At 50.2% G+C, this 17201-nt stretch overlaps 1 protein-coding gene across 1 annotated transcript in view; it reads right to left on the bottom strand.

Moving 5' to 3' along the window:
• Positions 1-1236: 1236 nt before the first annotated feature.
• The window catches only part of iqsec3a (IQ motif and Sec7 domain ArfGEF 3a), a 41688-nt gene continuing 25723 nt past the window's right edge, over positions 1237-17201 (bottom strand). Inside the window, exons 6-13 of the mRNA XM_056578779.1 lie at positions 13207-13332; positions 11194-11293; positions 9348-9506; positions 5827-5919; positions 5328-5371; positions 1734-1968; positions 1538-1667; positions 1237-1447 (exon numbers count right to left, since the gene is read on the bottom strand). Coding sequence (XP_056434754.1) covers positions 1237-1447; positions 1538-1667; positions 1734-1968; positions 5328-5371; positions 5827-5919; positions 9348-9506; positions 11194-11293; positions 13207-13332 — 1098 coding nt within the window. The remainder of the gene's footprint in view (positions 1448-1537; positions 1668-1733; positions 1969-5327; positions 5372-5826; positions 5920-9347; positions 9507-11193; positions 11294-13206; positions 13333-17201) is intronic.

The raw sequence follows: 17201 nt of genomic DNA, 5'->3' as shown, positions 1-17201 counted from the left end.
TCCCAAAAAACCGCTGAGGGGAGGAAAATGTTTTTCATCCAAAGTAACACATTAGTTAAATCCCAAAACAAGGAGCCGGGTTTTGAAGTTCCGACAATGTCCTGTGAGACCTCGTCACCATTGTTAATTTATCCTTTTTTTTGGGCCCCTTGTAAAGGAAAAGCGGGCAAAAGATACAATTACTGAAAGCAGCTGAATATTTTTTATATGTTTTAATAGTTACCCTAGCCCTAGTATAGAGGCGAGTGCATCCACTCCTTTCTCTCGTGGAGGCTTATATATATTTGACTTGCACGCATTTACAAAAAACTATGCACACACACACACACGCACACCTACACACACACACACACACACACACACACACACACACACACACACACACACACACACACACACACACACACACACACACACACACACACACACACACACTGTAGTACTGAGTAGACATGAGGTTAGGGATGATAAAAGTGAAATCAAGCGGTCCACAAAGAGATGCAATCCATCACCAATCCATCTAAAAATATTCCTGTTGGTTTTTGGGATCGGACGTCGTACCCAGACTACGAGGAAATCTGCCCGCAACTAACGTGGTCTTTTTCTTTTTTCGAGCATCAAAGAGTTTAAACTGGCAAAAAAATGAAGTAAAGTTATAGAAATTTGTTAAAACTACCTAATATTTCAAAATACATAAACGTAAAACGTTATATCAGCAATTCATTGAATTCTCAGCAACTATTTAAAATCTTCATTCTCTTTTGTTTCATTTTTACCTTAAATATATGCATATACATTGTGATTTCATAATCCTATTCTTCTATCTTCTGTATGTATATATGTACATAATGTATAATTTGGTAAGAGAAGGGGGGGGGGGGGGGTGGTTGGTGAAGCAGGTATTGGCGTACATACTTGCGTTGTGTTTGTGTGCGTGTGTGAGCTGTATCACTGTACACTGTGTGCGTGTGTGAGCTGTATCACTGTACACTGTGTGCGTGTGTGAGCTGTATCACTGTACACTGTGTGCGTGTGTGAGCTGTATCACTGTACACTGTGTGCGTGTGTGAGCTGTATCACTGTACACTGTGTGCGTGTGTGAGCTGTATCAGTGCATGTATATACACACATATATATACATATATTTGTGTACATATATATGCATGTATATAAATGAGTGTGCAGGTCTTTGCTGGGAGAGGGAATCCAGGCCCGGTTCCGGTTCCGGGTCTTTGCTCACAGCATGCTCTGGGAGCCGCTGGGGGTGCGGGCCAGGCCGAGGCGGGGGTCCGGGGGGGGGATGTACTGGTGGGGGTGGTTGTAGGGCGGCGGCGGCGGCGGCAGCGGGGGCTGCTGCTCGTCGGGGGCGGCGGCCGCGGCGGCGGCGGGCTGGCTGAGCTGGTGGAGGCTGTGGTGGTGGTAGGGCTGGTGGTGGTGGTGGTGGTGGAGGAGGGGGTGCGGCTGCAGGCTGGGGTGCAGGTGGTGGTGGTGGTGGTGGTGGGGGTAGGGCTGGTGGTGGTACAGGTGTTGGTGGGGGTGGGGCGTCTGGCTGAGGAAGGCCTCCACGTGGCCGTGCCCCCCCGCGCCGTCCATCACCAGGACCTTGACGATCTGCTGGCACTGGATGTGCAGCGCCTCGGGGCGCAGGTCCCCCAGGCTGACGGCCGCCGCCGGGGGGGCCGCCAGGGGGTGGAGCTGCTGCTGCTGCTGCAGGTGGAGCTGGTGCAGGTGCAGCTGGTGTTGGTGCAGTTGGTGGAGGTGGTGGTGGGTGGGGGTGCCCGGGGCCACGCCCGGCGCCGCCGCCGCCACTGCGGCCAGCGGCGTGTGATGCTGGGGGGGGGGCACGGGGCCCTGGGGCGACTCCGGCCTGAAGAGCGCCCCCTGGTGGCTAGGAGGGCCCGCGCTCCCGGGGCTCGGCTCCGGGCTGCAGCTGAGCCGGTGCGTCTGAAGCCTGTTTTGGATTGACACCTAGTTTAGAAAACAGCCAAGAGAACAGCATCATGTGTTATAAGACTCCTCCTCTACGTCCGTCCAGCCCTCTCAGCTCTGGGGGGTCTACTGGGGGGGGGTAGACACTGGCATGCGAGGGGGGCGGGGTTCAGGTACAGAAGAGGAGGTCCTCCATCGTCCTCCCCCCCCCCCGACACGGGGGGGGGGGGGGGGGATCACTGGAGCTCGGATGCTGGGGAACACAGGGGGAGGGTTCTGACGGGGGGAGGGGGGGCGGTGCTGGTGGTGCTGGGGGAGAGGGCGTGGTGGTGGTGGTGGTGGGGGAGGTGGTGCTGGGGGAGAGGGCGTGGTGCTGGTGGTGCTGGTGGGGGTGGTGTCGGTGGTGGTGGGGCTGGGGAGGGGGCGTGGTGCTGGTGGGGGTGGTGGTGCTGGTGGGGGTGGTGTCGGAGGTGGTGGTGCTGGGGAGGGGGTGTGGTGCTGGTGGAGAGGGCGTGGTGCTGGTGGTGCTGGTGGTGCTGGTGGGGGTGGTGTCGGTGGTGGTGGTGCTGGGGAGGGGGCGTGGTGCTGGTGGGGGTGGTGGTGCTGGTGGGGGTGGTGGTGCTGGTGGGGGTGGTGTCGGTGGTGTTCGGGTGGTGCGTCGCCAGAGGCCAACAAACAGAGAGAGGCGGTTCCGAAGGCGACACCGAGTGAGGGCCCTCGGGTCGTTCCTTTCCAAACCACTGGGGGGCGCCACCGGCGGGCAGGCAGGTGCAGAGCGGAGTGAGGGGGGGGGGGGTGAACGGCACAGACAGGAAGGGAGCCAAACGGAGGACCAAGGACACGACAGGTGTGCAAGGGGAGAACGAGACACAGTGTTCAAGCCGACACCAATCGTGACACCCACAGGCAAACGTCAACAGAATGAAACCCTCCCTGTGCTAGAGGACGCTAACACCCTGCTTGTAGTTGGAGAGTGAGAGTCGTCAATTATCGTTTGTTCGGGGGCCTACACTTCTGCTGACGCACACTGACACTATTCACCTTCCGTTGAAAGCTTTAAATCGTCTCAAGAACAGGTTGAAGGAGTGCGCTGCCATTTTACGCACCCAAGGACAAATGAAGTGGAAGTTCTGATGTAAACATTTGCTTACATTATGTCTGCCTACCAACAGAGATCCTTGGTAACTGACTCACGAACAGGACCCAGATCAGTAATGTACTGAATGAGAGGTTATCGAGAGCACTGATACTATAGAGTCCTTCGGATGTCCTTCAACCTGAATCGAACCGGATGGAGATCAGGAGATCAGGGGTGTAATGGCAGGTTTGTGAACCTGAGATGAGAAAGATTGTAGCCTTCAATCGGGCCAGTATGTACAAATCCCACTCAACGGGAAACTCCTGGTGTGTTCCGTTTAACTCAACCAACAACCCGGCCTAATACGTCTGCTTCCAACATCCCAAACACTCTTTTGTGTGACTTGTCAGTGTTTGGCCTTCATTCTGTGCCATTGTGGATGTCTTCCGTTCCTGCCTACTTGAAACCAGAGTTTCATCGAACCGACCCAAGGTTGTCAGGAGCTAACAGAAGGGTTTCGATCGGAGCGGCCGGCTCTACAACCCCCCCCCCCCCCCCCACAGCCCTTCGACCGTGCGTTTGACGTCTACCTCGGGATGAGCAACAGGGACTTCATTGTGCTCTGGCGCGGCCATTCACAGATCCGTCCTCCTCGCCTCGGCCTCTACCTGACCAGCGATGCGGAGCGGCGAGGGGAGAGCAGATCAGGGCTGATTCTCCACGCCGCGTCGGAACTGACGGACGGGGGCACGCTGACAGAGGTGTCACATCGGATGTTGTCAGGAGGGAGTGTGCGTTGGCAGTGCCCTCACACTGTCGTCGCCTGCTCCTCCTCAGAACAGGGTTTGGGTTTACTGAGGGCTGGCGTCACGGAAATGTCAAGGTTTTTAAAGTGCAACCCCCCCACTCCCCCCCCCCCCCCCGGAGATGTGTATTTATCTTTGGACCTTGAATCCTTCATCTATACTTTGTGGCTGTGTGTTGAAATGCCTTTATTTGTTGCAACAGTAGGGTTTGTGGTATGTGCTACTTTGCACTTGCAGATCTGACCGAAGTAATGCAGCGCTTGTATAGTAGTGGGATATAATTCGGTTGTACTCTGGTGCTTATTATGGCGGAAATTATAATCTCTTGGAAAGGAAAGAACCCAAACCAGATAAAGACCACAAAATGCCTTCGACTGAGTGTCTAGGAGAGACGTGACTCTTAATAATCTGGACTTTAGATGAGTTTCCATACATGCCATTCAAGTCATTCATTAAAAAAAAAAAATCTCAGACACTTTTCTCCAAAGTATCTTCCTATTCATTTATTTTGGATACACCTGTCCTCAATGAACAGGTAGGGGGTTAAGGCGTCTACCTGACGATTACCAACAGGTAGACGGTGGACCCTGTTTGACAATTTCCCCAGCGTAACCGATCGCTCAACACAAGAACATCCTCGCCAATAGTTTAAACAGTTCCTTGGATGCGTTTGGGACCGTTGCTGCTAGGCCGTCTTTATGTCCCAGTCGGCGCTCTGCTTAGGAGCTTGGCAACGCCGCGGTCTCCTCCGAATCCCGGCGAGCGAGGAGAGGTGATGAATCTGGGTCAAACAAGCGTTCAACTTAACTGCCTGACTATAAGTATGTTAATTAAGGAGTCGAGCATAAAACACACACAGACGCGCGCACACACACTGCGTCCCTTATGTGGGTAAAAGCCGAGTTTTGATTAAGCTTTCACCAATGAGAACTAGTTTACAGCCCACTCCTTTGAAAGAGGCTTGAAGATTCATAAGTACCAAGTCGTAGTCCACGGAGGGGGAATGATGGGGAATGTTTTTGTATTTCGTGATTACGACGGTTTCCTTGAAACACCGTCTTAAATCTTGGAGAAGAGGGGGGCGTTTTTCTTTTTTTGCTTGGCTGACGATTTTTCATTCCACTCTGGCTGGAACGCTCTGGTTCTGTCGATTGGCTAGCAGTAGGCTAACCCTGTAGGCTAACCATGGGGGCTAACAGCAGGCTAAACATGAAGGCTAGCAGTAGGCTAACCCTGTAGGCTAACCATGGGGGCTAACATCAGGCTAAACATGAAGGCTAGCAGTAGGCTAACCCTGTAGGCTAACCATGGGGGCTAACAGTAGGCTAAACATGAAGGCTAACAGAAGACTAACCCTGTAGGCTAACGGCACGCTAACCCTATAGGCTAACTGTGTTCTATTCTTACTAGCTTACTGACTAAACTGACAAAATAACTTAAATTATAAATACAAAAAATGAATAAATAATAACTTACCTGCTGCATAGGACACAAGCCTATTAAAAGGTACTAACCTCTACTGCGTTGTGCCCACTTCTGTCCAGGATGTCCTGATGACCTTCAGGGATAGAAAACACATGAAACATTAACACAGTGAAGGTTTTTATGCTGTGCGGTGGTAGTTCTTTATTTCATTACGCTTTCTTCAATGCGTTGGTAATCTCAGATCCTGCAGTCCTAATATGTGAATGCCGAAATACCGGGGTAGGGGTCCAGAAACAGAAAGGGGTGAAGCTACGGAGGGGACTTCAATCAGTGTTTCTCCTCAGAGCCGGTCTGCAGTGCGTTGATGTGAAACCTTTGCAGACCCTTTTCTCTGAGAGAGTGGGGGTCCGGACAGGATGTTTAAGCTTCCTTCCCACTAGTGCATTGGCGATGGTGGTCAAAGAACCCCCTGATATCAGAGCCAGAAGCACAACTCGTTCTTCATCCCAATACAACACAAACGTGCACACACCTACACACACACACACACACACACACACACACACACATCCTGACAGACACACACACCTGATGGGGAGCCCTGCATGGCCCTTAGCTCCAGCTGGGTGCCGTTGTTCTTTGCAGAGTGCGTCTTGGAGCCCTGCTGCTTCTCCAGCTCCCCTGAAGACCACAGAACACAGGAGAACCAATCAGAGAGAGAGAGAGAGAGAGAGAGAGAGAGAGAGAGAGAGAGAGAGAGAGAGAGAGAGAGAGAGAGAGAGAGAGAGAGAGAGAGCGCGCGCAGGAGCGAGATACACACACATTTACACACAGATACGAAGATACGGATAACCATCATTGGTATGCCTCAGGCAGAGAGAGAGAGAGAGCAAAAGAGAGAGAGAGAGTGCATGTATATCGGAGACAGGTTGATGGATGGATGGACGAATGCACAGATCCAGTATGACAGACAGACATAAACATGTAGTTATGTGTGTGTCTGTACAGTGCGCGCCCATTGAAATTCCAGCCATGCCATACATCTCCTAGACCTTCAACCGTCCCACCCCTTCTTCACAGCACGGCTGCTGCTAATCGTCTGGTGCCATCCCCGACCACCGAGCCCGACTCACTGTGCCCCTGCTGAAGGGCGCCCTGACGGCGGGACCACCCTCGCCACGGGGCAGGGAGAGCTGCTCCACAGGCCACTGGAGGTGCTTTACCAAAGCGCCATGTTCCTTAAAAGGCAAGTGCACCCCCTTTTTCAGCTGGGTTGCGGGCACTATGAAATGACGGCCACGTTGTGTCGGTATGCGTTGTGTGAAGTGTGAGCGCAGTAATGTGAGATGTGGTATGACTTTCTACGCAAACACATTAGCAAAGAAATGATATTCCCGTCCCGTTTGGATGTGTGAATGCGTGAAAGGACTGACTGTGGGCTCTGAGTGGCAGCAGACTTCACTCCGTATGTTTTAAAGACGGATCACACACACTCACTCTCACACACACACAGGCAGGCTGGGCGCTCATTAAACGTGCTGATTATCCACTAACGTGGCCAGCCGAACACTGCAAGGCTGTCAGAAAGCGACAGGATGAGCGAGAGGATGATTTCGCTCCATCCCAGAAGAGAGGGAGAGGGGGAGGGGTGTCTGGGGGTAATTTTCATAATGAAGAGACTTAGTAATCAACAGCCAGCTGTAGAGGGGAGATGCACATCTTGAATCACACAACGCTGACTTCCCCCCCCCCCCCCCTCCCCCTCATCTCCCACGGAGCACAATACCAAAGCAAATAAATAAAACAGCCGTAGGACTATTGAGTCGAGTGCCAACATTAAGTGTTTGTGTGTGTGTGTGTGCGTGTGTGTGCTTTTGTTCCCATCGTACATTTTCCTTTTAATCCCAGTTTGCAAGACCACATGGTAACGTCCTTAATGGTTACCGGCTGCTTCAAAGTTGGGAGTTGCAGCTTGCACTGCAGGACTACAAGTTTAAATGCTGCAAGCCTGCGTGCAGGAACTTCTTTACTTACTTATTTTGTTGGTGTGGGCTCATTCGCATCTGTGTCTGACGGTGTGCTTGTAAGCGAGTGTGTGTGTGCTAGTGTCTCAGTGTCGGGGTGTGTGTATATATGTGTGTGTTTTTGTAAGATTTGTGGGCCTGCATCCATACGTGTGTGTGTGTGTGTGTGTGTGTGTGTGTGTGTGTGTGTGTGTGTGTGTGTGTGTGTGTGTGTGTGTGTGTGTGTGTGTGTGTGTGTGTGTGTGTACGTTTATCCTTGTACTCTAGCTGGTGTTCTAGGAAGTGTGTGGCGCCCAAGAGACCGGTCTACACTTTCATCTCTGTATCGCCCACATGTCCTGTCCTCATGCCTGTTGTCTTATGGTCTCAGCGCACCCTAGGAAACATCACAAAAGGCTGAAGTCCCCCTACACCTGGGACAAGGTACCAGGGGACACAAGAAAACATATCAGAAGAAGAACATATCAGAGGATCAGTTTGAAAAGTAAACCCAAAGTAAAGAAAGAGGTGAGCTTGATTTTCTTTTCCATGAGTCAGCCGTGAAGAGCTAGCCTAGCGACTGCGAAGTGCTAGCCCGGCGACCGTGAGGAGCTAGCCCGGCGACCGTGAGGAGCAAGCCCGGCGACCGTGAGGAGCAAGCCCGGCGACCTTGAGGAGCTAGCCCGGCGACCGCGAGGAGCTAGCCCGGCGACCGCGAGGAGCTAGCCCGGCGACCGCGAGGAGCTAGCCCGGCGACCGCGAGGAGCTAGCCCGGCGACCGTGAGGAGCAAGCCCGGCGACCGTGAGGAGCTAGCCCGGCGACCGTGAGGAGCAAGCCCGGCGACCTTGAGGAGCTAGCCCGGCGACCGCGAGGAGCTAGCCCGGCGACCGCGAGGAGCTAGCCCGGCGACCGCGAGGAGCTAGCCCGGCGACCGCGAGGAGCTAGCCCGGCGACCGCGAGGAGCTCGCCCGGCGACCGCGAGGAGCTAGCCCGGCGACCGTGAGGAGCTAGCAGTGACCCCAGTCTGAGTCTCACCGTCTGACCGTGGGTCCTCCTCCAGATATCAGTCTGGATTGGAACCATCCCAACACGGGCTGCTTGGCTCCCAACAGAATTATCTGTCAATCCCAGCAAGGGAGTTTTTTACCCTTTTACAATGGATTAATTAATATAATAAGATTCATGCTACTTTTTAATTATTCAATTTGATGGCCCTTCAATTAAAATAGAAGCAGTATCATTCGCTTTTGGTGTTGACGTTGGAAATGAGCCAATGGAGACCGGGCTTGCTGAAGCTCATCCAATCAGCTGCTGAGTAAGCCTGACTGACGACTAGACCTTCCAGACCTAACGAGCATAGAGAATACGGTCTGGCTGAGCGAGGCCATCAATGAGCTACCTTTGGCTTATCCCTCCTTTCTGCTCTGGCCGCTCTGTGAAGACTCACTCCCACTCCCACTCTCACTCTCTCTCTCTGCCAAAGTTTGCAATCAGGTGAAATGGGATTGGGAGAACGTTGAAGGTTAATACCTTAATCACATGAATAAACCTTGCACATGAAGCTTTGACACACACACACACACACACACACACACACACACACACACACACACACACACACACACACACACACACACACACACACACACACACACACACACACACACACACACACACACACACACACACACACACACACACACACACCGATGGACCGATAGGGAAAGACTCCCTCTATTTGATCTTGCTATTGTTTGGGTAAATCTCTTCCTATCGGTCGACCCCATCTGATCCACCGTCGACTGAAGTTCAACAGTATGCAAATCTATGGTAAACAACTTCTGTTTATAGCCTCATGCACACACACACGCACACACACACACACACACACACACACACAACCACGTACACACACAAGAGCATACACACAACCTCACACGCATACACACACACAAGCGCATACACACACACACACACAAACACACACACACACACACGTACACACACACACACACACACACACACACACACACACACACACACACACACACACACACACACACACACACACACACACACACACACGTAGCAGGGGGGGTACCCACACTCGATGCGTATCTGCTCCATCTCGGACACCTCTGCGATGGACTCCTTCAGGTCCTCCAGGAACTTGAGCAGCTCCTCAGCACTCGGAGCGCAGAAGTTGAGCACCTGCTTCCTGTCCGAGCCGAAGGGGGACAGGATGCTGATGCCATGGGGGTAGTCTGAGAACGCACAACACAACAGAGGTACTCTGAGAACGCACAACACAACAGGAGTAGTCTGAGAACACACAACACAACAGAGAATGCACAACACAACAGAGGTAGTCTGAGAACACACAACACAACAGAGGTATTCTGAGGAACGCACAATAACACAACAAAGGTCAGAAATGACCAAACAGTTGTTTCAATTGGTTGAATCACACATGTGTGTGATTGTGAATGTCACAAATTTACAACAGAGTTGTTCTCATGCCACGGCGAGAGAACGCCAGGGCGCGGACGCTGTGAACCTGTGGATGGGGGGAGGAGTCAGAGAGGGAGAGCTCTCTGTGGTAATCATGTCGTCAAATTCTACTTCCTAGAACTCTGTATTCCTCCTCCATGTTCCTATCGCCTCTTCTTCCTCTTCTTCCTCCTGCTCCGGGAGCTGATACCCGACGCTCATGCCTCGAATGAGGGGAGAGATCAGAAAACAGAATTTGTCTAGTAGGACCAGAGCTGTCCAGACGCTGCCTGATCAGCTCACCTTCCACCTGAGGACTAACTCTCATCTATCACGAATGATTTTATATCGAAGATTTGCTGGTGTAAAATATTTTTTGAATATAAGAAACCTGAAAACACCTTCTACATCCCTGGAGATACTCAATACTCCACCTACCTACGTATTTTCTCTGCATAAAAGGTGGGGTCCATTCTAAGGATAGAAAAACACTTAAAGCGCTTCTCCAATGAAAGTTTTCAATACTGCGGATCACACACAAATGCACACACACACAAACACACACACACACGCCCACAATTCCATTGTTTCTGGATGAATCACTCGGCTGTTTTTGAGGTTCACATCGCAACTAATGTGGAAGACGCAATAAATCACAAGAAGGTTTCAAACGCTGGCGTTAATCAATTCTATTGAATCGCCCTCTTCTCAACCCTATTGTTTCAGCCACAAAGCACAAGGAGAGCCTCCGCCTCTGGAGAGCCCTAAATAAATCCATTTGAGAGACACGTCTTGTCGCAACAATTTCCCTTTTTCATTCTTCATTTCGGCCCTCTTCGCTTCTGTGCGTCCTGCTCCTCCTTGATGAACGTCCTTTCTGTGCCTCCCCCAGCCCTCCCAGACGTAGTGCTGTGTACCTCTCTGCCCCAGAGGAATATAGAGGGAGATAGTACTTTCATATTTAGATCATATATAGAGGGAGGAGAGAGGGGGGGAGAGAGCGAGAGGAGATGAGGGTGACATTGTCAACTGCAGCCCATTTCACCACTGCTATATACCTGGATGGAGTGTTGTTGGCAGAATATTCATCGTATAGTGTAGCAGCTCACTGAAGCATGTGGCGACAGGAAGTCAGTCCTTCCCTTTCCCTCGTCATCCACGATCATTCAGGATCGCCCAGTGTACTTTGTTTTAACAATGCATTTAGTGTTTAACAGATAAACAATTGACAACCGGCTGCTTTTATTGGCCAAGTATTGAGGATAAAATGGCAAATGCGATATGATTTCAGTTAAGTAATGCTGTTTTCAACCAAGATAAAAGGATGGAAGGCTAAGTTCAGGTTGACATTGAGTGTGTGTGTGTGTGTGTGTGTGTGTGTGTGTGTGTGTGTGTGTGTGTGTGTGTGTGAGCGTGAGTGTGTGTGTGTGTGTGTGTGTGCGGGAGTGTGTGCTGACTTACACTCGTTCTCAAACAGGTGGAACTGCATGCCCAGCAGGCCCATGGCTTTACAGAAGGTGTACGCTGCAGAGCTCTTCTTCTTCGGACACAGCTTCAAAATCTGACACAAACCAAACCAGAAAGAATCCTATATGAGCGGTTTAGCTATGGACGCCAATCATATACTTAACAGGCACTACTAAGTGATAACAATAAATATTAAAAAAAATAAATAATAATAATCAAACCCTTTTTAATATGCAGTTTAACGTTGAATTATTTCCAATGTGTGTGGGAGAGCCACAATGAGAGATAAGTGCTACGTCTGAAACGAGATGAAGATGGGGCTTCACTCTCCAGTCGCGTGGGAGTGGGCGTGATGAAGGCACAGCCCAAAGTAGTCGGATAAGGAGAGCGGGCCGAACCTAAACCGGCGAGCGAACGTTTGCACACCCAAGGATACGCCGCCTCCGAACTTCATCACAGTGTTAAAAAACACTGGAGCTATTACCTCGGCTCTAGCCTGGCTCTAGCCTGGCTCCGCCCGCCTAAGTACTTCCGCTCAATTTGAATTTCCCTTCAGTACTAGGTCTGGACCTGCTGTATGTAATTTGGTTTTCTTGTGCCGCCACAGCGGCCACCAATCAGCGAACAGAGGGCGTGTCTGAGAACAATGACGATGAAGTCGTACGCCAGTTTGAGTTGTTGTTGTAGGTCGGTAGTTGATTTACAATGTGCAATTTTTCCCTGATAAATTAAATTCGACGAACAAAACCTGCAGCTGTCGTTGACGGACATTTTCGTGCAAGGTGTTTGGTTTGTGTACAACCTGCGCGTGATTCCCGGCGCATGACATACGTCACAACCAAACGTTAGCGATTGGTTATGGCAGATCCAGAGTGGCACTGGGCAGATCCAATCATTTTAGACTTCAACAGACACCCGCCTTCAAGTGAGTTAACGTTTGTCAATTGATTAGGTCCAGACTCTCTGTACAAATGAAATGAAATGAAGTGAAGTACGAGAGTCTGGTAGAACCAGGCTACCTCGGCTCTCCTTTCAAAGGGAAATAGATTGTCTCTGGGAAATATCCAACCGCTCTCTTTTAGAGGTCCAATGAAAGATAACGGCCGGCTTCTCTCAGATCGTCTCCTCCCCTGATTTGATATCTCCGGGGAAAAAAGTAAACTAAATGGTGGAACGTTACTCTTCATTTTGCTTTCAGTGAGTGGAATGAGACCCCAGTTGTCATTAGAAAGCAGTCAAAATACTCAAGAGACGGCACATCTTTTAAGCCGACGATTTCGACGCTATAAGGGAAGGGAATAACTTATTGTTGCTGTGACCGAAGTAAAACAGATAATTTCTTTCAATTGTTGACTTCTAGCGCATACTAAATGTCTTCGGTTTGAAAGCTTTCGATCCCCGCTCTCAAAAACTGATCATCATTCTGCACGGACTGTTTTCATTTGATCAGAGAAGTCACAGGATATTTCGGGAGTTTATAGAAAATAAACTTGGGGAGAAGAAGAGGGGTTCCTATAGAAATGGTGCATTGCAGCTGTCACTAGCAAACACGCCTCTCCTGCAACGAGCGCCACACAGAGCCTCAGAACCGCATCTTAGATTCACTCTGTAAACTTCTTCTACTACTTAGAAGCCGGTTTCTCTTAGAAGTGTGGTTTCTCCGTATCATACTTTTATTTCACCCATTGTACCGTTCCTGCGGACGTTAAACACCAGCTTGGTATGTCAACCCAACGTCTGCAGTCTACCTGGAGGCATCCCACAGCAAGATGCCTGACCTCTTCCTGCTCCTGACATGCATCAGCATGAAACTCATCCTAAATATCTGTCAATAAAAGCATCACCTACAATAATAATTGTGTAAAAATAAAGATCATGAGAATTGATTGCTTAATTTACTGTGCACAATATCTGGTGGGTCCTCCCGGGCCACAAGGAACCTGCAGAGCGGGGGTTCACGCCAGGGAAAGGCGGATTCTACATATCATAGTGACGGTCCCAGCTCACCACGATGAGGTCGTTGAAGAGGAACACCTCTCTCTGGTGGGCGGCCTGCTTCTGGGCCTTGCCGACGTCCGTCACCTCGAACAGACGGCTGCAGCAGACCAGCCTTCTGTGGGGCACCGACAGCACCTGCAGCCAAACACACCATCAACCACGCGACCATAACGACGTGACAACACGGGGAGTCAGGGAGTCATGGGGGGGGGGAGGGCTCGGCTGGGAGGGTTCAGGAGGAAGCAGAACTGCTCTGAGATCCACCTCCCGTGAGCTCAAACAAAGGGAAGTTAAAGCTGAGCAGGGCTTTTTGGTGTTTGTAAAAGAGCCTTTAAAGTTTTTGTGCGGCGTCAGTAAGAGCGTTCTGCTGATTAGAGACGGGCCGATACTCAGGAGTCACGTCCACACATCGATGAAACCGATCTCCAATACGGAAGAGAAGCAGTTGTCCAGCGCGCGCATTGATTGGTCCGCGGCATTGTTCTGCGGCAGGACTGGAGAGATGGATCTGTTTTAGGTGACGCAGCGCAAGCTAGGGATGGGTCTGAATATTGGATTATTCGATCCCGAGGGTCAAAGCAGATTTTTAACATTGTTACTAGAGCTGTCAAGCGATTAAAATATTTAATTGTGATTAATCGCATTAATGTCATAGTTAACTCACGATTAATCGCAAATTATTTTTCTATGCTAAATATCCCTTGATTTTTTTGTCCCATAATTCTTCTCATTTTAATTCTCTTATCAACATGGTGAAGTGCATCGGCTTGCCTTGTGCAAATGATTTTTTATTGATAACAACATTGGCATATACTGATCAAAACAGGACGATACAAAAAAAGAGCCTATAGTGCAATTAAACGACTGCTTTGAACAAATGTCATTTGAACATAGCAGTCAGGCTACTGCTTCTTTGTTTTGAGCCAAAGAACAAAAAAAAAAATATATATATATTATTTTTTTTTTATAAAATAATTGCTTTAATCGCACGATATTTTTTTTAACGCCGTTAAATTTGGTTTGCGTTAACGCCGTTAATAACGCGTTTAACTGACAGCTCTAATTGTTACGTTAACATTTTTTCCCATTCAAATAAACAAGAATTGAACGGACGGAACTAATGTTCGACACCTCGAAGGGCATTATCCCGCTTATACCATGGTCCCTTGCCAAAGAAAATAAATTCAGGCCATTCATTTATATTTTCCTGCGTTTTACAATCCAACTATAACGTTTTTCACAAGCCATAACTTTGTTTCCCTGGTATCGCTGAGGGTTTGACTAATAACTGGAACAATCTTTACCCTCCCGTAACGTTCTTATGCAAGGGAAACGTAACAGACCTTAGCTACGACTTGGCAACAGGAGATATTCTAGTCCGCTCAGTGAGCCAGTGAGTCGTCCCAACCTTTATACCACAGATACTCTAGGGTCTATAGCATATAACCGCGCCTTTATACCACAGATACTCTAGGGTCTGTAGCATATAACCGCGCCTTTATACCACAGATACTCTAGGGTCTATAGCATATAACCGCGCCTTTATACCACAGATACTCTGGGGTCTATAGCATATAACCGCGTTGTCTGATTACAGTTTAGTTCATTTTTTACAATTTATCAGCTCTCGTTTTTGAGACCGAATCACGGCGTCATTCGTTTCAATGGGAATCGCGACAGTCTATACTTTCAACATAAAGTGTACATATTTATCATGTACTTTCTGATGACAGTTTAATGCATTTTACACAATTTACCAGCTCTGGTTTTGAAGGCTGAACAGACAATTTGACTGGAACTACTTAGCAGTTAGTTGTTTTTTTGCTTTTAAGATATTAAGTGATTTCTTGCCGATGATCCACTGTCATGCTGCCTTTGTGAATGTCGGCACACATCGAATAATCGATTATTCGTTCATACCACCCACTGATTATTCGACCATGAACATTTTGAGTTATTCACAACCCTAGCGCAAGCTACGTTCAAGTTTAACCGATCCAGCCCGGCCGATTCAGCACGGGGAGTAAGGGTCAGCATAAAACAAATGAGTGGCACGGAACCCGTTTATTATCGCTCATCCCATAATAAAGAGGTTCTGCGTCTCTGCTAATGTTTCCAAAAAAAACGTGCAGGTTGTTTTGTGACAAACAATCGCGCTGTGACCCCCAAAGACCCCGGGGGGGGAACACAGGGAATTAAAGCGGGGTTTACAAGAGACTCATTTGCTTCCTCTCCCAGTGGGGGGGCAGGCTCAGCGACGTGCGTCGCCCCGGGGGGTCCAGAGAGAGAGAGAGAGAGAGAGAGAGAGAGAGAGGGAGGGAGGAAGGAGAGAGTCAGAGAGAGAGAGAGAGAGAGAGAGAGAGAGAGAGAGAGAGAGAGAGAGAGAGAGAGAGAGGAGGCGGGACTGAATCATGGAACGGGTGAACGATAAGCAGAGCTCTCAGCTCAAACAAATGTCTCCTAATTCCTACTAAGTTCAGTACAGGATATATCTGACTGTTCTCCCAGTACCTTCAGACACGATGAACGGGATGTCTGTATTAATATCGGAGACCTCTGCATGGACTGCCCCCCGCTATCCCCCTGTCTGGGGGCTCAGCACGCGGGCCGCAGGTTCGATTCTGAGCCGCGGTCCAACCTGCTGCGTGTCATTCCCTGTCGTTGCTGTCCTGTCCATCAAGGAACAGGACGCCGATAAACATCGATAAGAAAATAACGAAATCCAGGCTTGTGCTCAACAGAGTCGTACCGAGAGCCGTCGAGGCTCATGCTCTGTTATAGTATGACTGGACGTTCAGTTGCTAGGCTACCAGACACCTCACCAGGAACCCCCCCCCCCCCCCCCCACCCATCGACATATAAACAGATTAAACCTCAGCGATTATTCCCGTTTTAGAGGAGAGAGATTATAATCACATCCTCAATCGCTCTCGTCTCACCCGTATCTCTCTCTCTCTCTCTCTCTCCATGTCGTCTCACTCTCCCGCCTCCGTTACCGTGGGAAACCAATTCCACCGTGAGCGGACGGCGTGAGCCTCCATGAACAGTCTAACACACGCTCAGCTCCCGCCCCCCCCTCGCCTTCACTCACGTGTGTGAACTAGATATGGTTCCCACACGCATGCATACACACAGCGCACACACTGCCTCTCTCTCTCTCTCTCTCTCTCTCACACTCTCTCTCTCCTGGGCGAGAGAGAGAGAGCGAGAGAGAGAGCGAGCGGAGAACAGAGGGCAGACTGACGTGGTGGAGGAGGAGGATCGATGTCATGCGGTTGGACGTCAGTGGTTGACGTCACAAACAGACGAAACACATGGAGGGATGACCGACTCTCCTCCGCATGGGCCGCCGGCCGGCCGACCAATAGGAGAGGCTGGAGGCTCAGTGGAGGCGCGGCCCAGGACAGCTGCACCGCGGTCTGCAGCGCCCGCCGCGTCGGAGGACGTTCAACAGACACGGTGTGAAGGCAAACACACGTCAAACCCTTTTCACCGATTATGATACACTGAAGGATCAACCCGTCACTGTGTACTCTCAGGGACGCACGCACGCACGCACGCACACACGCACACATACACACAGACAGACACACAGACACAGACAAACACACACACGGACACACACACACGTGCTCACACAAAAGCACACACACAAACAAACACACACACACACACGCACGCACGCACGCACACACGCACGCACGCACACTGACAGACACACAGACACAGACAAACACACGCACACGTGCTCACACAAAAGCACAGACACAAACACACACACACACACACACACACGTGCATACACACACACACACACACGCAGACACAGCGACTCTCCAAACATTCCTATCCTCCATTGAGCAGGAGGAATGGAGGTGCGGCGGGAGACGTGTTGGTTAACGACGTATCGAACGCGGGTAATGACCTGGGCCAATGGCGGCGGGCTGCTAACGAGACGGCTGATGGATAACGACACTCTCCGCTGACGCAGCGCTGCCCGCGGC

The sequence above is a fragment of the Gadus chalcogrammus genome, chromosome 19, assembly GCF_026213295.1.
Source record: "Gadus chalcogrammus isolate NIFS_2021 chromosome 19, NIFS_Gcha_1.0, whole genome shotgun sequence".
NCBI lineage: Eukaryota > Metazoa > Chordata > Actinopteri > Gadiformes > Gadidae > Gadus > Gadus chalcogrammus.
This window is presented reverse-complemented; position numbering and strand designations above follow the sequence as displayed.